At 51.9% G+C, this 20667-nt stretch overlaps 7 protein-coding genes across 7 annotated transcripts; 4 read left to right on the plus strand and 3 right to left on the minus strand.

The window, feature by feature from the left end:
* Positions 1–377: 377 nt before the first annotated feature.
* BDV59DRAFT_179594 (uncharacterized protein) lies at positions 378–665 on the minus strand. The gene has a single exon (XM_073689933.1). It carries the CDS (start codon positions 560–562, stop codon positions 407–409), a length of 156 nt encoding a protein of 51 aa, XP_073547477.1. The 5' UTR covers positions 563–665; the 3' UTR covers positions 378–406.
* A 2753-nt stretch (positions 666–3418) lies between these two features.
* Positions 3419–4966, plus strand: BDV59DRAFT_208165 (uncharacterized protein; the record flags this gene model as incomplete). The annotated part of the gene is made up of 1 exon (XM_073695151.1): positions 3419–4966. One exon carries the CDS (start codon positions 3419–3421, stop codon positions 4964–4966), a length of 1548 nt encoding a protein of 515 aa, XP_073547478.1.
* An 8-nt stretch (positions 4967–4974) lies between these two features.
* On the minus strand, positions 4975–6045 carry BDV59DRAFT_39024 (glutathione S-transferase family protein). Its single transcript, XM_073696312.1, has 3 exons — positions 5801–6045; positions 5548–5753; positions 4975–5495 (listed from the first exon to the last, which is right to left on the minus strand). Exons 1-3 carry the CDS (start codon positions 5932–5934, stop codon positions 5122–5124), a joined length of 714 nt encoding a protein of 237 aa, XP_073547479.1. The 5' UTR covers positions 5935–6045; the 3' UTR covers positions 4975–5121.
* A 218-nt stretch (positions 6046–6263) lies between these two features.
* Positions 6264–7191, plus strand: BDV59DRAFT_193571 (carbon-nitrogen hydrolase family protein; the record flags this gene model as incomplete). Its single annotated transcript, XM_073692251.1, has 2 exons — positions 6264–6318; positions 6374–7191. The coding sequence occupies 2 exons, from the start codon at positions 6264–6266 to the stop codon at positions 7189–7191; spliced, it is 873 nt and encodes a 290-aa protein (XP_073547480.1).
* A 316-nt stretch (positions 7192–7507) lies between these two features.
* On the plus strand, positions 7508–8378 carry BDV59DRAFT_202465 (60S ribosomal protein eL31; the record flags this gene model as incomplete). The annotated part of the gene is made up of 3 exons (XM_073694038.1): positions 7508–7597; positions 8028–8102; positions 8172–8378. 3 exons carry the CDS (start codon positions 7508–7510, stop codon positions 8376–8378), a joined length of 372 nt encoding a protein of 123 aa, XP_073547481.1.
* Positions 8379–14379: 6001 nt separating this feature from the next.
* BDV59DRAFT_179604 (SCP2 sterol-binding domain-containing protein) lies at positions 14380–15455 on the minus strand. Its single transcript, XM_073689934.1, has 4 exons — positions 15322–15455; positions 15048–15257; positions 14512–14988; positions 14380–14455 (listed from the first exon to the last, which is right to left on the minus strand). The coding sequence occupies exons 1-3, from the start codon at positions 15335–15337 to the stop codon at positions 14825–14827; spliced, it is 390 nt and encodes a 129-aa protein (XP_073547482.1). The 5' UTR covers positions 15338–15455; the 3' UTR covers positions 14380–14455; positions 14512–14824.
* Positions 15456–16684: 1229 nt separating this feature from the next.
* Positions 16685–20607, plus strand: BDV59DRAFT_39087 (DEAD/DEAH box helicase). Its single transcript, XM_073696313.1, has 4 exons — positions 16685–18102; positions 18159–18930; positions 18988–20436; positions 20489–20607. Exons 1-4 carry the CDS (start codon positions 16724–16726, stop codon positions 20504–20506), a joined length of 3618 nt encoding a protein of 1205 aa, XP_073547483.1. The 5' UTR covers positions 16685–16723; the 3' UTR covers positions 20507–20607.
* The last annotated feature ends 60 nt before the right edge of the window (positions 20608–20667 follow it).

A 20667-nucleotide genomic window follows, 5' to 3' on the forward strand; every position in this document is an offset into this window, starting at 1 on the left:
GAACCCTAAAACCGTTTGTCTGAGTTCGGTTGCGTGAGACATCATCGCACTTGGTCCTTGGCAGAATGATTCTGAGCGCCATAGAGGCACTCTTACAGGCCTATACAGCCCATGATGCTCGAGTCCAGCTTTCTCATTGGTCTCGTGGGAATCTACCAAGCATTCATCTCCCTCGCCGGACAATATCTGCTTCTAATGTTGGCCTCCGGCACACTTCTCCACATCAGCAACCGCCGAGTCCACCTTGGACGGTATCGCGCGCCCAGAGTTACATGACTCTCTCAGCTCCTCGACCTGGCTCTGCAGATGTTGCATATACTCCACCGCTGTCTCTACTAGCCTTGCCTAGCCAGGAACATCCAAGTCAGCACGTTCATCTGTAACATCAGGGGATTGGCTGCTGCATTCACACCCTTGTACCGCTCGTTTGCTCGTCCCCGATGCCTCCCATTCTCATTATTCGCGCCATCTGATCCAGCGCAACCTTCATACGATCCCGTTGGCATTTCTGGGCATCAGCGTGTTGCCTCTTCCGAGATTTAACCGAATTTGACCCTGCCATGGTGTCTAGCGTGCCTAGTTACTCCAACGCGCTCTTGTTATTCGATTGCCATCGTCTGGATCTCGTATCGACATCCGTATCGACATATGTATTCAGAGAGTCACGTACCTTTCGGTCGAATCTCGACCAACTTTTGGTGTCTGTATGAGGGATAGGGCAACCTCTTTTGCAAGCCAGCTGCGGTAGGGTACCCACTGCCAAGCATATGCGACATGATTGGTACGTATGAACGTCAGTTTTGGAAGATTCGATAGCTTTTGAGTACCTATGGTCCCTTGGGGTGGCCAGTAGGTATATATAGTTGCGGCGGAGATGGGCCGCTCGGTTGATAACTGTCTTGCTATTGGTAATTGGAAGGAGACAGGTCTTGGATGGTATGTCGCCATGTTAACAGACTATGTAACAGCCAAGGGGTTCTTAGCATGATATAAATGGGTTCCATTATGATATCTATTCAGGCCGAGTCTTACATTTCTGGGTCACATATGGGGTCGTTAGACTAGGCTGATACCAACTGGTAACGAGCCACCGAGGGAGCGGCCTCGATTCCGATCTCAGTATATACCATTGTATAGTTCTTTAGGATGGATGTTTGGGCTGGGAGGTAAGGTAGGTTGGTAGCTTCTCCGCATTTATTACTGAGTATTAGTTAGTAACTGTCGGTGTCTTCTGCTGACTACTTGAAATAGCCTTCTGACTTTAGTGGTCGGTTCATAATTATCGATGAGTAGTAAGTACTAGTATCACTAGACTATCCATCAACGAGATAATCTGTTGGATTCGATTCTTTTACAAAGTAGACAAGTAACCGTACAGATTTCAATCTGCCAGAGAGAGATCTCGAAGGCAATCCATTATATAACACACTGCAGAAATCCCTAATTAGAATATTGCCCGCTATGAAATCTCTCCCGCAGCAACCATTTCAACTTGTCAAAGTCTTCTGCCCTGACCATGCCGAGAAGAGCTTCTTCGTGGAGAAAGTCATGATCGTCGTACTCGAAGCCAGGGACAACCGTCTAAGAATATTAGCAAAGTAATTTGAGATGAGGTCGCTACGGAACAATAATACCTCGCTGATCAACAACACAGAAGAGTTGTGCTCATCTTCGTCTGGGATGAGAAAGCTCGCTTTGTAGCTACCACCCTCGACGATCCACTGCAGCCTTTCCCCCTTCGCGAAATTATGTCCGACAACGAAAGCCTCTATATCTACTCCGTCTTCTTTCGGGGTGAGGACTACATAGATCCCTCGTCCCCGGTGGAGGGTGTGAACTGTCTTGCTGGCATTGCGATGAAAAGCCCCAATAGGGCTCCGTGGTGTGAGACAGTAAATTATCGATGTGCTCAAGTGCCTTTCAGCTTTAGGATCGACCGAACTCTCAGAATTGACTGTTCTGATGCCGTCGTTTGGAGCCCGCGCTACTTTCTGTTCATCACGGTCCGTTTCCACAAAGTAGCCCCCCTCCGTATGGGGCGTGAGACCTAATGAGCGGAGAACTTGCTGAACAGCCGGTGGCTCCACCATTGGATCTCCTATTGCCCCGAATGAGTGGGAGGAATGACGTTTGATATCCGATAGATCAACTTTCATTTTTCCTTGTGACATCTAACTATCACGGCGAAACCGATGGCCAATGCAGACGAACAATATAAGTTGCTTTCAACAGCATAGGGCATCCGTTAAATAATGGTTCCTTTGATCGATTGTCTGCCGCAGTCTACCTCACCGTCATTGCCACCCCCCGCCTCTGATGTGGATGGAACTATGACGTTCGACTGCTACCATTCTGAGTAATCTGTAGCGCTGCCGAATGTCCAAGATTCCTACGATATTCAACCGAGCAGTCCTTTCCCTCATGAACCCGGTCTCTTCTAATCGATCCACAGGCGGAATTCCAATACAGGGAAGAATCCACCACGCACTAGACAGGATCGCATGTCCCTGAAAATTAGATGAACACTAACCAGCCCTAGTTGGGCCAGGAGAATACCGAAACTCTAACACTAACCAAGATTCATGTTTAAGAGCCTGTTTTTGGCAGGGTGTCGTATCTTGGACCCATTCAGTGGATATTATTATAGTTTCATTTTATTCGGTGAAAGTCATGCCAATTCACAAATTTTCATATCCCGAGAGCGAGCATAATTACCTACTCCAACGGTATTCAAGTTCCTGCAGTCCCAATGTCCCAGAATGATATACCATTCTATTGTTGAAACATGGCTTTGCTCGGGATTGCCCTTCGTGGACCAGTACACGGAGTTCTCCGAGAGGCGATGAGCTTTCTAGATCCATGAAACTAGGCATTGAAAGGTTATCTCAAAACTCTACTGAACATCATGAGCCCACGCTTGTGGAACTGTGACCTGTCTCTACATGTACGGTAGATGGTCGAGCCATTTCCAATGCTACCTCTTCGTCTTAGATCCACCTTGCCATCGCTTCTCAAGCTGTAATCTATCTCATCGGTCCTGGTCCTTATATGATGATGTTCAACACCATTACAAGTCCATTTAAATATACACAGCCGGGAAAATGATCTCACTCTAGCCCGCTCAATACCAATCATGCAAGGCCGAGGAGGGGTGAAGGAGTATATGTCAGAAGGATTGGGGGCGTCACGATGTTGGTAGCAGACCCATAACCCGGTAACTATCGATATCCTACCCAGTTCTAGCACTAGTGGTATATTATGACAACGACTTGGGAATTAAAAAAATTTTCTACTCTCTCTTGATAGATAAACTGTTATCAGTGAAGGCAACTTCACATCAAAATATTAAAGCAATATCCTTATTACACATCACTGCTAGCAATTGTGCCTTAGCTTTTGGAATATACACACTTTCCTAATGCCCACTCGTCATATTGTACGCCTTGTGGAGCCTAAGAGCTCGCAACGTGGGAGCATCCCGCGGTTCCTACTCATCGGGGCAGGGCTCTTCGCCCAGAAAACCTACATCCCATACATAAAAGCACTGGAGAAAGATGACCGTGCTCGTCTGATGGCCATCGTCGAGGTTCATGGGATGGAAGACACTGTGCGTGGAATCACTCGCTATGCGTTCCCGGACACCCATCTCTTCTTCGTTCCTCCCTTTACGTCTTCAATGCCAGACGTCGTGGATGTCAGTCTGTCCCAGATCGCATCTCATCTGAAGATTGACTGTGTTATCATCAGTACAGAACCTCTGGCTCATACGGCGTATGGACTATGGGCGTTGGATCAGGGCCTGAACGTCATCATGGACAAGCCAATCTCAACCCGGAAGGGGGTGTGCACAGATGAGAATGCAGCGTTAGGAATATCTGAAGATTATAAAGACCTTCTAGTCGCCTACGAGAAGGTTCAAAAGCGCAAGAGAACATGCTATCTCATCCAGAGCCATCGACGATATCATCCTGGGTTCCAATTCCTCCTCCAAAACATCCGACAGCTGCAAAATAAGACCTCGTGCCCCATTACTAGCCTGAACTCCAGCCACTGCGATGGCATGTGGCGGATGCCGCACGAGATCGTGGATCAAGACTACCATACCTTCAAGAATGGCTATGGCAAACTCTCTCATAGCGGGTACCACCTCCTTGATGTGTGTTCCCAATTTATGCGGTGGAGCTGGGGGGTTGGATCAAATTCAACCAAAGCTCCTAACAAGCTAGAAGTTATTAGCAGCTTCATCACACCGGGCGGGTTCTATACGGCCCTCAACCGCGCAGACTACGAGCGGATTTTTGGTGCAGAATATGTGAAACAGCAGGGCCACTCTGACGATGACCTCTGGAGACTCATGGAAGACATGGGGGAGATTGACTGCGGCATTATGATGACGGCTTTCCGCGATGGCCAGCCCATCTGTCTGGTACAGCTCAATCTGTTGCACACGGGATTCTCCCGTCGCAGCTCCGTGCAGACCGGGACGGACCTCTACCGTGGAGTTGGACGTGTAAAGCACGAGTCTCATGACATCAAGTGCGGGCCTTTTGAAACCATTGTCGTTGAGTCCAGAAAGTCCCTCGACAAGGGTGTCCCTGGCTTGTCTCCCAATTGCTCCCTGGGAGGTGAAAACCACTTTGACGTGAACATCTTCCAGAACAATTGCCTGCTGAATAATAGCAACACTGCTGTTCAGTCGTACACAATGGACGACATTCTGAAGCTGTATCCCGCCATGTCGGGGGATACATCTGAGAAGGTCAAACGGGGAATTCTAGAGGAGGCCCTTGATTTTATGGATGGCAGGGTGCATGCTGACGATCTCGTATCCAACCTTCCTGATCATGCACTGCCGGCGTATATCATGAGCGCCGCATATTTGTCGCACGTACGGAAACGGATGGGGCAGAACCCGGCAGTGACCATTGAGTTGGACAACGATTGTAAGGACCTTGTTTTGGTTTGATTTTGCGAGGCAACTGTATTCAAACAATGGAGTTTGTGATATCTGCGCAACTTTTGTATGATCATGATATTGAAATAGCTTGACATTCAATTCTCCGTCTCGTTACAGATTTTACCTTCCTGCATAGAAGTTTCTTGGCCAGTTCGATATCACCATTACTGAATGTCAGTGCTACCCTTGGCCATTATCTCCTTTTTCTTTTCAGTAAGGAACGCTATCATCTGCTCTTCTGAGTTTGCCATTGGTGGAACCAGCATCCCCTTCTTAACTGCCTCCCTCTGGAGGATGGAGTCAAGCCATTTCTTCAAGGTGGGCCACTCATTCAAATCAATATCTAGAATCACTGGAGCCACTCGTATCCATCCTACACAGGCAATATCGGCAATTGTATATTTCTCGCCCGCCAGATAGGGCGACTCTCGCAGACGTGCTTCTATGGTGGAGTACAGCCGCTTCGTCTCGTTTTTGTATCTCTGGATACTGTAATCGGATCTCACTGGCGCAAAGCATGTAAAGTGATTGGCTTGGCCTGTTCATCACAGTGAGGACTCTTCCTCGTCCGGTCAAGAGTCAATGCATACCTTGCATGGGACCCAGTCCGCTCACCTGCCACATCAACCAGCTGAGCTGCTCATAGTACTCCGGAGTGCCGGGTGCGTAACTGATCTTTCGCTCCGTGTCGTACTTGTCGACCAGATACTGCATAATCGCCCCACTCTCGAAGATACGCTGTGCGCCATCAGTAATGGCCGGAATGCGTCCATTTGGGTTGATCTTCAGAAACCATCTACAATCACTATTAACGAGGATAGTCAAATACAAGGGCAGACGTACTCCTGCTTCTGTTCCTCTTTGACAAGATCAATTGCCTGTACGTTGTACGGCAGACCGAGCTCCTCCAGGACCACGGAAACCTTGTGGCCGTTGGAAGTAGGGCTGGTATAGAGGGTAATATCGGAGGCTGGCATGGTGCTTTTGACGACTGGTAGTAGTTGAAGATTAGAATACGAGGCTGACGTGGGCGGGGAAATACCAGCTATTTATACGCCACCGACACCCACATGGATGAGACAGGCGACAACATCAATGATCATTAGAAATCAGATATATAGAGTCGGATCCCGGATCTGTGCGATCCCGACGGACTTTGGATTCCCGTGGTTTAGAGGATGGGGAGTGGATGGTTGTATACTTCGGGGTTCGGCGGAGACTCCGAAACTCCCCCGCATCAGGACAAACTCCACGATTCCGCCGTATCAACATCATCATTCTTCCTCTTCGTCCTCCCACCCTCGCCATGGCCACTTTGTTGAAACAGCCCCTCAAGCTCGCCCTGGTGCAGCTTGCATCAGGTCCGTTGCCCTCAGTCCCTCCTGATCGGGCCATCACTAACCAACCCTTCGGCAGGCGCTGATAAGGCCGTCAACCTCTCCCATGCCCGCACCAAGGTGCTCGAAGCTGCAAAGGCCGGCGCAAAGCTGATTGTCCTTCCCGAATGCTTCAACTCGCCCTATGGCACGCAATACTTTCCCAAGTACGCCGAGACGCTTCTCCCCTCGCCCCCAAGCAAGGAGCAGTCGCCGTCCTTCCACGCGCTCTCGGCCATCGCCGCCGAAGCCAAAGCCTACCTGGTGGGTGGGAGCATCCCCGAGCTCGAGCCCTCCACGAAGAAATACTACAACACGTCGCTCGTGTTCTCGCCCTCGGGGGCGCTGATCGGCACCCACCGCAAGACCCATCTCTTCAACATCGACATCCCCGGCAAGATCACCTTCAAGGAGAGCGAGGTGCTCTCCCCCGGCAACCAGCTCACCGTCGTCGACCTCCCCGAGTACGGCCAGATCGGCCTCGCCATCTGCTACGACATCCGCTTCCCCGAGGCCGCCATGATCGCCGCCCGTCGGGGCGCCTTCATGCTCGTCTACCCGGGCGCCTTCAACCTCACCACCGGCCCCCTCCACTGGTCGCTGCTGGCCCGCGCCCGCGCCGTCGACAACCAGGCCTATGTTGCCCTGTGTAGTCCCGCCCGCGACATGTCCGCCACCTACCACGCCTACGGCCACAGCCTCGTCGCCAACCCCAGCGCCGAGGTTCTCGTCGAGGCCGACGAGAAGGAGACCATCGTCTACGCCGACCTCGACAACGACACCATCGCTAACACCCGCAAGGGCATCCCCATCTACACGCAGCGCCGCTTCGACCTGTACCCGGATGTGAGCGCTTAATATACTTAGAATAGGATCCGAATCAGAGAGGGTTCGAATTATGAATAAAATTATGATTATGTAATGCGTTGTGTATAACAGTGTATATTAGTCACGTGTAAATACCGGCCAATCAGCGGCAGCGGCGGGGATAAGCGAGAACCACAGTGGAATTTCCCACTCGCGAGACAAAAAAGCCCGCTCGAACTTTTCAATTCCGCTCTTCGACCACTTCAGCCAACAACAGCCGAACGCCCATATTCAGTGAGTTGCGATTATCTGCTGCATTGCGTCCCATTCGCCGCGGCTAATTGAATTTTGTTTCTTTGCTGCAGAAATGTCCAACCAGGTCAACACCGGCAAGAAGCAGCGCTCGGCTATCGCCGACGTTGTGTCGCGCGAGTACACCATCAACCTGCACAAGAGAGTACGTTGAAACCCTCCCCGATCCCGCGACGATGCGAAGAAAAGAATGAAATTTGTTGGTCCCTCGGGGACGTGGATCTCTTCCCGATCCTCGAGGCTTCGGACGGAGAACAAGTCGATCCCATCCACCACCCTCCCAGTCCTGTCCCGGAAGAGGATGTCCTCGCAAACAACAACCTTGTGTGGGAAACATACACCCCCGTATCGGAACTACAGAAGGAAGCTGCTTGTGTGTGGAGGAACAATGAATCTCAGGGAGGACCGGGGGAAGGGGGAGCGACCCGACCCTGTTCAGTCCGACAAAAAAAAGAAGAATTAGTTTGATGAAGTCCACTTCTATGGCCGCAAAAAAAAATTATTCGCATCGTGCAAGATATTCTTGACATGGCATTCGGGCGGAAGACTAATTTCTCTTTTTTTTTAACCTTTAGCTGCACGGTGTTACCTTCAAGAAGCGCGCTCCTCGTGCCATCAAGGAGATCCGTGCCTTCGCTACCCAGGCTATGGTAAGTTCTGTTTATTCCCATCTAAACTCTCATCCCAGTCGTTGGGCGCATGTTAATACTGGCGTGCAGGGCACCAAGGACGTCCGCCTGGACCCCGCCCTCAACAAGAAGGTCTGGGAGGCCGGTATCAAGGGCGTTCCCTTCCGTCTCCGTGTCCGCATCTCCCGCAAGCGTAACGACGAGGAGGGTGCCAAGGAGAAGCTCTACTCCATGGTCTACGCCGTCAACGTCAAGGATGTCAAGGGTCTCCACACTGCCGTTGTCGACGAGGAGTAAACTGGCTGCTTGACAAGTGCAAGAATCCATCCTGTTTTGACGTTCACGAATCATGGGGATTTCTTTTCCATAGCCTGTTTATCTTTCTTCGTGTGTGGCTCGGTTCTTGCTCTGGTTGAGTTGGGACATTTGAATCTAAAAAAATGGAAAAATCCTTTCACGGCTTTCGGAACCAAAAGTTACGGAAATAATACATTATACCCCCCCGATGCTACTCGTTCCACCTACCCCTGGACCTTCTACGCCATTCAGTAGAGTACTCAGAATCCATTGCAAATCCATACGCTATGCTAAACGCGCCTCCGGCGGGGAAACCGACCCAATGCTCTCGCGGGTGCAAATGCAAACAAGTAGTTACACAGTCGAGCTGACTCCCTCAGCCTCTTCTAGTGAGCTGGGTCTTCAGGCATTCTCGACGAAAGAAAGCGGAAAGAGGTTCAATCAATCTTCCATTAAACAAGGGGAGAGAAATGCGCCGCCACACGGCCCAGAAATCATGAGGTCAGAAATACACGTGTATGAAGTAGAAAATGTGCCTGGGGCCGGGAAGAAACAAAAGACGACGCGGGCAGAAAACATGCGATATGCAGCCGTTGCTTTTCTCTTCAATGAAGACGATCAATCAATGACAAACCAGATGGAGGATGGAAAACAAAGACCCATAATACATCGCCGGAAACTATTCTTGTCAACCAGAAAACAAAACGAACCCTGTCCAAAAATCAATGCTGTCAATGTACTCCGGAGGTTGTGGGAAAAGAAATATCACGTTAGCTTGCAATTCAGCTCTTCGTCTCCTCCATAGCGGAACCCAGGCGTTCAACGTCCTCCTTCTTCACTCGGAGGGCCCACTGCTCTGGTGCTCCCTCGGCCTTCGGGACGAGGAACTGGACGTTGTTGCCGTTGACCTTGTAATCAATCGCCTTCATAAGAGAGGCGTTCAAAACAACCTTTCCGCTGGGATCTGCCCGGAGGATGACACGGCCGCGAGACGTAGTACGATCCTTCAAAACACGAAGGAATCCAACCCCTTGACTTTCCCAAGTTCCCGAAGCAAACTTCAGTCCGCGAGCACGGGTCTCAATGACAACATCTTCGTTTTCTTCACCCGCCCGACTGCGTGCGAGATCAACCTGGGGCAATTTCTCAGCTCCCTCGCCATCCCCAGACTCCTCTGCGCCGGTGTCCGAGGTCACGCCAGGAGTGGACGCCCGGCTGGGGGTTGCAGAGCTGATGTTCGACGGGGCCAAGAAGGACGAAGATTGCTGGGATGGTCCACCGAATGAAAAGCCGAGAGAGGGCGTGCCGCTGCCCGTGGACGGTTTCGAACCAGATGTTCCATCACCACCGAACAGAGTAGAGAAAGGCTTCGGTGCGTCAGACGCCGCCCCCGAGTCACCATTCGAAGCCGGCGTGGCGCTAGAATCTGCCGCAAACTTTATGGGGGAGTTGGGCTTCCAGGTCTTATCCGTTCCGGAGGCCTTCGGGGTCTCCTGGCTCGCAGCGAAGATGGACGGGGTGCTGGTGCCGGAGGCGCTAGGGGCTGGAGAGCCAAATAGACTACCAGCCGGCTTTGCAGAACCAGCACCGAAGATGTTCGGAGTTGCTGGCTTCGAGGCCGAAGCGTCACCTTGCTCGGTTTGAGACTGTCCGAATGTGAACGGGTTTGGAGTAGAGCTAGTGGAGTTCACCGACGATGGAAACTTTGTGTTGCTAAATAGGCTGGAGAAAGGGTTCTTGGGCTCCTCCTCATTCTGGCGCTTGGGCTTCCCGTCCTCATCATACTGAACTCGATCAAACAAGCTGCGGCCTCCAGAGGCAGGTTCGGAGGCCTTCTTGGAGTTTTGAATAGCCTTCGTAAGGTCACCGTCGTCGCCACTCTCGTTTGCAGAAAACTCGGCCGCGCTACCGGAGACACCCTTGGACCCGGTCTCACTGGTTTCTGCATCCCGCGTGCTATCATCCTCGCTTGTAGCAGCGAAGGAAGACTCCTTGGTTCCGTTCCCCTCATCGCCATCAGCCGAAGCCTCCTCGGTATCATCGGCGTCATCCTCCTCGGCCTCAGAGGGAGTGGCTGACAGATGCCCAAAAATGTTGTTAGACTTGGTTGGGGATGCACTCTTCTTGTCAAAGACTGAGGAGCCACCGAACGGGGAGGCGGGAGGAGCTTTTTCTCCCTTCTTCGCGCCCGCATCAGTAGCCTCATCCTCGAATACAAATCCCTTTCCAGGAACAAAGATAGAACGTTTCACCGACTGAGCCTGAAGCTCCTTCCGCTTCTTCTCACGTTCCTCGGCATCCCGACGTTCCCACTCAGCTTCGTCCTCTTCCTCAGAGTCAAAGTCTTCGGCTTTCCGCTTCTCCTTCTCTTTTTCGGCATCCTTAGCAGCTTGCGCCTTAAACTGAGCAAAGAAATCGGTCGTTCCGCTGTTAAATTTCGGCAGACCTGGTGGGGCGGCGGAGGTGGAGCTTTGGCCGCTAGTGGGCGTCAAGACGAAGGGATTCGCAGGAGCGGAACCAGTCGACGGTGCAGCCGATGCTGGCTTTGGAGTGGCAGAGAAGAGTGGTGTCGAAGTGGAACCCTCCTGCGTAGGTGTCGAGACTGAAAACATAGGTTTGGCTGGTGAGGTTGTGGGGGTCGTAGAGAACAGTGAAGGCTTGTTTGTCTCGGGAGTAGAGGGCTTTGCGGAAGAAGCGGTAGTGGCCTCAGGACCTGATTCAGAAGACTTAGATTTAGAAAAAGATTGCGCGAAGATATTGGCCGTCGTGGAGTCTCCGTTCACACGCTTTTCCGGAGGAGAGTCGGTAGCATCGTTTTCGGACGGTTTCCTCTTATTGCTTGTAGAAGAGCTAGCTCCGAAAAGCTTGGATGTGGCCGTGCTGCCCTTATCATCAGAGGGAACACCAAACGGATTCGTCTTCTTAGAAGCTGGTTCTGCGGTGGAGATTTCGTCGTCATCCCGAGACTTGCGCTTACCACCAACCGGAGCTCCAATCGTTTCACGGACGCGGGAGTAGAATTCGATCAGGCGGTCAAAATCATCCGTAGCAGGATTCAGTCGAGAAAGCTCACGCTGGAAACTCTCGTTCAGTATGCGCATACGGTGAAGCAGTTCCACATCGTTTTTATCCTTCTTGTCCAAAGTGGCGGGGATGTTAGACGGCGTGGCCTTGGAAAGGCTTTGGACAGGACTTCCTGTCGTAGTGGGGGCTTTGGAGGTCGAGCCGTTGACCTTCAGAGGACTTGGAGCATGTGCAGGAGCGGGCGACGCAGGCGGCTGGGGCTTATCTGTCGCTGTGGAGAAGGCTGGGGGTTGCGGCGCAAAGACACTGGGAATCGTGGACGTGCTAGGTGCCGAAAATAGAGGAGCCGGGGTGGCAGATTTTTCTGGTTCGCTCTTCTTCGCTTCATCACTGGGCTTAGGGGCGAACAGTCCGCTGAACGGAGCTGGCGAAGGAAGAGGCTTCTGTTCTGTCGTCGGTTTGTTCGGGGTGGCAGGCTTGGGCGCAAACAGACTGGCGAAAGGATTCCCTTCACCCGACGCAGGCTTGTCTTTCTCCGGAGACGGAGCAGACTTGGGAGCGAACAAGCTACCAGTAGAGGGCGGCTGGAATAACCCACCAGTCGGGGCCGAAGGAGCAGCAGCAGTCTCGCTCTTAGAGAACAAAGATGGTGTAGATCCGCTGGTAGAAGCTCCAAACTGGAATGCCGGCTTAGGCTGGGACCCCTCTTGCTTTTTCTCTTCCTTCTCTGCAGTTTTGGGCGTAGTGGACGATGCAGGAGCGCCAAACAGGTTCTGGAATGGGACAGCAGGTGCAGTCGTCGATGTAGATGGTGTGCCGAATAGAGATGTGGAGGGAGCAGGGTTCGTACTGGCTGCAGTGGGAGTAGAAGATGGGGCAGGAGTAGTAGCAGAGCTTGGCTGAGTGGTTGAGCCGAAAAGAGAAGTCGAAGGAGTGGCCTGTTCTGCTGGCTTCGCACCGAATAAGGGTTTCGCAGGGGTCTCTGCCGGTTTAGAAGTCGGAGCTCCAAACAATGAACCAGTTCCTGGACTGGCGAAATTTGTTGAAGCCCCAAATCCGGTCGAAGGGGTTCCAGCGCCGAAAATAGATGGCTTTGATTGCTTCGAATCGGGCGATGTTTGCATCGACTCGCCGAACGCTGTAGATTGGCCAAAGGCAGTAGGCTTTTCAGTCGTCGACTGTCCGAAGACGCTCGTTGGGGTAGTGCTACCACTAGTTTGGCCGAAGATACCACCAGCGGTGGGAGCAGTAGTCGAGGGCTGAGTTGAAGGTGTACTCGTGCTTCCAAACAGGCCACCAGTCTGTTGTTGTCCGGCTCCAAACAATCCACCAGAAGGCAGAGGTTGCTGGGCCGGTGCTGGACTGCTCGTGGCAGGAAGATTGAACATATTTCCTTTGAAGCCAGAGAAGGTACCACCGTCAGATGGCTGGCCAGATCCACCGGTATTCATACTAGCAAAAGGGTTACTGGCGGCGCCAGAACCAACCAACCCGAAGTTGAATGACGATGATCCACTTCCTGTGCCAAACGAAAATGGCGATCCGCTTTGACTAGGCTGACTGGGATTTGAACCAGCTCCTGGAAAACTCTGTGACTGACCAAATGTGAACCCGTTGGTTGGCGGCTGGGGAGCAGCTGGGGTACCGGAGACAGTATTAGGATCAAGAGAGTTGAAAGGGCCACCAAATGAAGCTCCAGGGCCAGAGGTGTTGGGACGTCGTCTTCGAACATCCTTGATTCTGTGGCGTCTGTTAGAGATAACACTTTGGAGGAAAGGAAGAAGGGAGGAGAGGGTAATCAGATGAAGTGTGGAAATGTGGAAGGGCAAATAGAAGAAACAAAGAATCACGCGGGTGAATAAAACAACAATTAAGTGAGATCTTGGAACAATCGGAACCACAAACAAAATCTCATTAACAGGGGGGGAAGGGGAAGTGTCGCAAAAGGTCGGTCTGTCTGCAGGGACTTACTTTCTGTTCGCCATCTGCGCGGCGGTCGCCCGCTGTGGCTTGTCGTCTGGCGTACTCGACATATTGAATTCAAATAAGTCACTCTCTTTGCTTCCCTGAGGGCCCTGGGCCGTGCGTTTAGACATCTATCGCAACTGGGCCCGTCTCGTCTGGGACTTGCAGGATATCTTCAGCAGGTGAAGTGACGAAAGGCTTTTCAAACCCCCTTGAAGACCTCAAGCGTCAAAAGCCCACGTTTTCATCCACACTCCAGGTTTGATGATGGCAAAGTTCGCGATTCGGGTGGTTGAAGCGCTCCTCTCGATCTCAACTGAGATTCTGACGCCCGTTGTCGCGACAACTATCGAAACGATCCGCGCACCGACGGAGGGGACGGGAGGTCACGGTCGGACACGGCGGAGATCTGGACGTTTAGGGGATACGTCGATACCGCGTCGCCTTTGTTGTTTACTGATTCGACAGCAAACGTGAAGAAATGGTCACCGCGGTGTGTGAAAGGACAACCTGGGGGGGTTCCACGCGGTTGACCTGTGGTCCGGGTAAGATCGCGAGTGCGCGAGGCCGCCGGAACAAGAAATACGGGGGTTGACACGAAGGAGAGGAAACAAAGGCAGAGCGAAAGCGTAGAGGTAGTTCAGGATGGAGGGAGGGATGGGGGCCTCCTATGAGAATGCTCTGCCCAGAAGGAGATGATGAGAGAGGCTCAAGTGGAATTCGAATGACCTCAAAACTTCACGGCTTCAGCGAAGTTCAAAAAAATCACAGTCACGTGATATGTGCTTAGGTAATTGTCCTGCTCCTGGAACTGTTCCCTGGCGGCCATTCAGGAGCACGTTCTCTCGGTCTATCCAGCGCACTGGACTAGCTTTTTGGTTTTGGATCCCTCCACCGGATGCTGTCAAATTATGACCCCAATCGCAATCGGGCTCCTCTCTTCGGTCGGGAATCTCTAGAAGGTTGTATCATTACCGTATGAAGGGTCATCTTACGCCGATAGAGCGGGGAAGAGAAGGTAACAAGGATACCCGGTATTACATCATAACCCCCAAAGACGAAGTTGGCAGATGTACCTACACCTCAAGGTAAGTGCAGCGTGTGTGGCGTTTGCCGGCCGCACTCGATCTAATGGCGAGTTAAGCATCATAATACATATTATCTCCTGCGTTTGAGTCTGAAAATCCGGGCAAGTGTCTGCGCGGGATGGTACATGGGCAATGAGGCAACCAAGAATGTAATATATATATGTTTTCAGGTGATGAAGTTAGTGTTGGACCCAATATCAAGTACGAAGTCTTCTGCAATTAATTATCAGATACACCCTGACGTTAACTGCCCATCTAATCGTAACTCAAATGCCTCAGTCTACACGGACCCACAACTCAACAGCAAAGAAATAGTCATTATGTGGTTTGAGAATACACAAGCGAACGGACAAACAAGTCAGAGGGTATCTATAGCTTGGCCTTGCCCTGGGCCTTCTTCATGATGGGCTCCATCTTGGTAGCCTTCATGATGTTGCCCTTGATCTTCAGCTTACCACCCATGAAGAGGCGCTGGGCGTTAGCCTTGCCGCTCACGAGAGAAGCGAAGTCGGCATCGGACAGAGTGAGGGTGACTGGGAGGAGCTGGTTAGTATGAAAATTGTCCAGGTCGTAATCGCTCCAATTCACTCACCATCGGCCTTTCCGCCCTTGGGGGCGGCACCCTTGCCAACCTCACCCTTTTCCTTGAGGTCGAGGTACCAGCTCTCCTCCTTACCCTGCTCGTTCTTGAGGTTGAAAGCGACAACGGCCTTGGCCTTGTCAACGGCGTCCTTGCGCTCAGCAGCGTCGGCCTGGAGGACGGAGTTGATCACGTCGAAGGCGGCGGAGGAGGGGAAAGCGTCTGGAACGGGGTCAGTTGTGGTTGGGGTTTTGCCCCGGGGGGGGATTTTGGGTAGGAGACGAACCGTTCTTGAGAGACATGATGCGGGTTGGATGGGATAATCGGATGGAGAGGGATGGAGGAAATAGGAATAGTGGAATGAAGGGTGGAAGAGTGGAGGGGAGATGAATGGAATAAATATAACCAGGCGAGAAGCTTCCCCGGAGGGTTCGGGGCATGTGAATGGAGGCGGTCGGAGGATCCATTCTAGCTTGGACCGAGGCAACTCCCGTGATTTATGAAATCATCGCATTTCTTTCTTGTTTAGGAATATGTATAGATACAGAGTACTATGTCTGGAGAAACCCCAGCATTTTGAAATTCTACCTGAATACTGTATACGGGATTAAACTATACCTAGCTATACTTCCTACCCAGTACCTGTCTACAGCAACTTATCCACCTACACCTTCACACACTGAATAAAAAGAAAAGAAAAACTGGTTGTCCCCAACGGTAATTTCACAGAGAAGATCTGCATCCCATCTCCGCTCTCCCGTTACGGTCTTCCATTCGCATCCCCGATTTCTCCTGCATTGTGGGCCGCCCGACCCAACAACTACGCCGGATATAGCTATCATACTGCGTACAAGCAACCACATCGGACGCCCACATGAACCGGCAAATCCACCATGACGGCGGAGCTCTCCGTGATGCTGGCCGACCCCAAAGGGAGACATGTCATGCAGTCTCTTGGCATATCTGAGCTTTGTCTGCAAAGTGATCCGCTATGTATGTCCCCGTCCGATCTTATGCGGACCGAGGTTCCTTCATCTGCAGAAGATCTGACCAGGTACGTATTCGACTTCCTGCCCCCGACAACGAGCTCCTTTTTTGATCTTCAACCCCGCATATGTCTTTTGAACGACATCTGGGGTAGTCGGAGAATGACAATAGCGGACTTGCAGCAAGTGTTATGCAGGTGAAGAACACGCGACGTCCTCATCTGGAAACCCCCCCAAAAGGCGTTAATTCCTCTGCGAATTATCTCGGTCCCTCTTTCGAGTCCAGCCTTTGTCGAGGGTCGCACCGAATCAGTACGTAAGACGAATGCCATAGAGAGTAATGGAAGACCAAGTACGCAGTAGTGAATCAAAGTGATGCATCAAAGAACTGAAAGAGGAAAATTCTGAAAGGGGAAAGATTGCCACTGGGACGAGGCTCTCAACTCTCCCTCTTACTTTCTTTCACCCCCTCCACTCCATCCACTTCCCCTTCACCTCCCTCTCACCACTCGAGCGAGATCCTCCGTTCCCTTCCGCGTTGGGTTCCTCACTCGCGGGTTATATAGCCCGTTCCTGAACTCCCTGGCTCGACGCCAAGAACGATCAGCGGCCCCGAGCGTCAACTTTTCTAGCGTTTCTTATCGCCGTCTTCTCTCCGTACTATCAACTTGTGAATATCGGCCCCCCACACCACATGTCCTGATGGCTTCGTCGCTTGACACGTCTATCGACGATGTTATGGAGGATCTCCAGCTCCACCATGTCATTCTACAGAGTCTCGAGGAACAACGGCCCGATGCTGTTGACGAAAAAGAAGAGATCTTGGAGACCATCCGGGGGTTAGAAACGCGCCTTGCGGAGCTTCGTGGTGAACCTGCGAGAAGCCCGCAAACCCGTCCTCCCCTTCTTCAGAACTCTCAAGTGCAGCCCACACGGTCATCCACATCTCCTGCCCAGTTTGATGGTCCTTTCGACTCGTATCCTGGAGCTTTTCCGCTGGCGAAGCCACCGCGTTCACTGGGACCCTTGACGGTTCGGAAGCGCGCGCGTTCTTCTGACGAGAGCACTGATTCGGATGACACAGATGATCTGGAGATCCCCCCAGCGAAGCGCGTCTCAAAGAACAAGAACCCCGTATCCAAACAGCCTAAATCCTCCCCGTCGTCTTTCGGTCCGGAAGCATCCAGGGGGATTGATTCGGACAGCGAGATTGAGGGCGCCGATGATTTGCGCAAGATGCTGGGTTTGGACAGCCGTGACACTCTCGTCGCCCTTCAGGAGGAACAAAGGAAAGCGGAACAATGGCTTGAGGAGCGCAAGGAACAGGAACGCCGGGACGAAGAATTCGCCCGTCGGCTGATGGAAGGCTTCGTTGAGACTTCTCCCCCGAGCCGCCACACCTCCCCTCCGTCTTCACGACCGTCTTTCCCTGTCGATCCACCGCGTTCTCCGATTCGCTCCGCCGGCAACCCAACCACCTCACAACGGCCGAATCTCTTCGATCGTCCTGTTTCTCCGTTCCGCTTTGGTGGCAGCCAAACCAACCCATCGGACAATGCTTCTCCTTTCACAGATATAGGGGCGTCATCCGCTGAACTCCGTCAGCCTATGCCACAAGCTCCATCACGATTGGGTGACAATTGGTCCGCGCCTCGCGACTCGATCCTGATACCAGATAGCGATGACAGTGATGTCGTTGAGCTTCCTGAGCTTCCCTCGAGAACCTTCGGGGGACAACGCCATCCTCCCCCACCTTTTGAATTTACTTTTGACTCCCGCCCCAGAGGTTCCAGCTCCGTCAAGAACAATGCATACTCTTACATGGATTACAATTCAAGACATTTACCCATGCCAGGTCTATACCCAAACTTGCATCCTACTGGACCTAGTGACATCCGAGGACCAGGCCCCTCCTATGGCCCCAGTGTGATACAAAACACGATGGCAAGGATAAAAGCGGGGAGAGACATGTTTGAGCAGATTGGGAAAACCATACTTGGACCACTTTCGTCCACCGGTATCCCATTACCGGGGCCAGCGGGGTATAACGGTGGCTACGGTGGCTATCCAGATTATTTGAGGTGTGTCATACCATTCATGTATTGCAGTGACACCCCACTAATGTTGAAACAATTAGGGATTACTATGACGGCGATTCAAAAAAGACCAACGAACAGATTAAGCAGCTATTGGAAACCATTAGACCTGATGCCGATATCTCTGAGCAAGATCGAGAAGGTACACCCGAGCAGCTTCGATTTCCCTTATTAGAACATCAGAAACTTGGACTGGCCTGGATGAAGTCGATGGAAGAAAAGGACCAGAAAGGTGGAATTCTCGCGGACGATATGGGACTGGGGAAGACGATCCAGGCGATTGCTCTTATGGTTTCCCGGCCGTCTGAAGACCCGGAGAGAAAGCCGACCCTCATCATTGCCCCTGTCGCCTTGATGCAACAGTGGAAGCGTGAAATCCAAAGGATCCTCAGACCCGGCAGATACCAGTTACAGACCTACGTTCTGCATGGCGATAAGCGAAGCGTCACATTTAGGGATCTGAAGCCTTATGATGTTGTCCTCACGACATTTGGTACTCTGTCCTCGGAGCTGAAGCGCAGGGAGAAGTATGACGAATTACAATCTCAAGGAGCAACTGACCACGCCCTCCGAGAGCTCGCAAAAGGGCTCCCTTGCCTGGGGCCTAGCAGCAAGTGGTATCGTATTATCATCGATGAAGCGCAGTGTATCAAAAACCGGAATACCAAATCCGCTTTGGCTTGTTGCCGTCTCAATGCCACCTACCGCTGGTGCATGAGCGGAACCCCCATGATGAACAACGTGGAGGAGTTGCATTCGCTGTTGAAGTTTCTTCGTATCAAGCCCTATAGCAACCTGGAACGGTTTAATCGGGTATGTGCCCTTCTCAATCCACTCGATCCATTCTGAACCAAACTGACCCGGACGCAGGATTTTACAAGGCCCTTGAAGAATTCCAGTCTTCGAGAGCACGATAGAGCGATGACGCAGCTTCAGGTTCTCCTCAAGGCAGTTCTTCTGCGACGCACCAAAGATTCGAAGATCGACGGACGTCCTATTCTGCAACTCCCACGGCGGATCTCAGAGAAAGTACACGCTGTTTTCAGTGATGACGAAATGGAGTTGTATCAGGCTCTGGAGACCAAAACCCAACTTCAATTCAACCGGTATCTTGAAGCGGGCACCGTCGGTCGGAATTACTCCAACATCCTTGTCCTTCTTCTTCGACTCCGCCAGGCCTGCTGCCATCCGCATTTGATCACCGATTTCAGCGTCAAACTCAATGCAAACACAGATGAACTAAACCTCGTCGAAAATGCAAAAGCTTTCGGTAAAGAAGTCATCGTTCGCTTGAAAGACAGCGATGATATGGAATGTCCTATCTGCATTGATGCTGTCGATAACCCGATAATATTCTTCCCTTGTGGCCATAGTACTTGTGCTGAATGCTTTTCCCGCATCTCCGATCCTACTGTCGCAGTCAGACAAGGAGTTGATGGGTCGGTAGAAGTGAAGTGTCCCAATTGCCGTGGCAAGGTCGATCCTAAAAAGATTACCGACCATATCTCCTTCAAGAAGGTTCATTATGGCGACTCCGATGGCACCGAGGAACCCGAAGAAACCAAAGCCGCTGAGGACGATGACGACGATGAGGATGACGATGACGATAGTGATGACGATAATGACAACCTGTCCCGCTTCATCGTTAACGACGAAGACGACAGCACTCCCGGGAAGTCGAAGAAGAAAGGCAAACGGGCTCAGAAGAGCAAGAAGAAAACGCTTGCCGAGCTGAAGAAGGAGGCATCCAAGAACATCAAGTCGAAGCGGAAGTATATCCGCCGTCTGGAGAAGACGTGGGTAACTAGCGCGAAGATCGAGAAGGCCCTGGAAATTCTCGACAATGTCCGCGAGGCTGGCGACGAGAAGACCATCATCTTCAGCCAGTTCACCTCCCTGCTTGATCTTCTGGAAGTCCCGATTTCGCGTCGTGGATGGAACTACCGCCGTTACGATGGGTCCATGAAGCCGCAGGACCGAAACTCAGCCGTCCTGGATTTCACCGACGACCCGGACTGCAGAATCATGCTGGTATCCTTGAAAGCCGGCAACTCCGGACTGAATCTTGTTGCTGCGTCGCAGGTGATCATATTCGACCCGTTTTGGAACCCCTACATCGAGGAGCAGGCGATCGACCGTGCCCACCGCATCGGTCAGATGCGCGAGGTGCAAATCCACCGCATCTTGGTGCCGAACACGGTAGAAGACCGCATTTTGGAACTCCAGGATCAGAAGCGCGAGCTCATCGAAGGCGCTTTGGACGAGAAGGCTTCGAAGAATGTCTCCCGACTGGGAACCAGAGAACTGGCTTATCTATTCGTATGTCCCTATGAGCCCTTGCGTCTCCTTCAGTTGCTAACCTGTCTTCCAGAATATTAACGACCGCTGATGAATTTCCCTCGATCACATTCTACTTGTCCTTTTGATGTTTTCGGCGGACTGGCGTTGGCGCATGTTTCCAGTTTTTCGATAAACACTCTAGACGATACCCCCTGTTTTCTCCCATATTTCGGCGTTATCGTTGTGCATCTAGGTCTCATAGATCTGGAC

Source organism: Aspergillus ambiguus, assembly GCF_047715705.1.
Source record: "Aspergillus ambiguus strain CBS 117.58 unplaced genomic scaffold BDV59scaffold_18, whole genome shotgun sequence".
Lineage (NCBI taxonomy): Eukaryota > Fungi > Ascomycota > Eurotiomycetes > Eurotiales > Aspergillaceae > Aspergillus > Aspergillus ambiguus.

Excerpts from the sequence above, each read along its gene's own strand:
- BDV59DRAFT_179594 (XM_073689933.1), bottom strand. The coding sequence starts at position 562 with ATGGCAGGGTCAAATTCGGTTAAATCTCGGAAGAGGCAACACGCTGAT.
- BDV59DRAFT_39024 (XM_073696312.1), bottom strand. The coding sequence starts at position 5,934 with ATGCCAGCCTCCGATATTACCCTCTATACCAGCCCTACTTCCAACGGC. Across the intron at positions 5,754-5,800 it reads AAAGAGGAACAGAAGCAGGA|ATGGTTTCTGAAGATCAACC; the intron begins GTACGTCTGCCC and ends TAGTGATTGTAG. Across the intron at positions 5,496-5,547 it reads CGGACTGGGTCCCATGCAAG|GCCAAGCCAATCACTTTACA; the intron begins GTATGCATTGAC and ends TGTGATGAACAG.
- BDV59DRAFT_179604 (XM_073689934.1), bottom strand. Across the intron at positions 14,989-15,047 it reads CAAGGGCGGAAAGGCCGATG|TCACCCTCACTCTGTCCGAT; the intron begins GTGAGTGAATTG and ends AGCTCCTCCCAG.
- BDV59DRAFT_39087 (XM_073696313.1), top strand. The coding sequence starts at position 16,724 with ATGGCTTCGTCGCTTGACACGTCTATCGACGATGTTATGGAGGATCTC. Across the intron at positions 18,103-18,158 it reads GGCTATCCAGATTATTTGAG|GGATTACTATGACGGCGATT; the intron begins GTGTGTCATACC and ends TGAAACAATTAG. Across the intron at positions 18,931-18,987 it reads ACCTGGAACGGTTTAATCGG|GATTTTACAAGGCCCTTGAA; the intron begins GTATGTGCCCTT and ends ACCCGGACGCAG.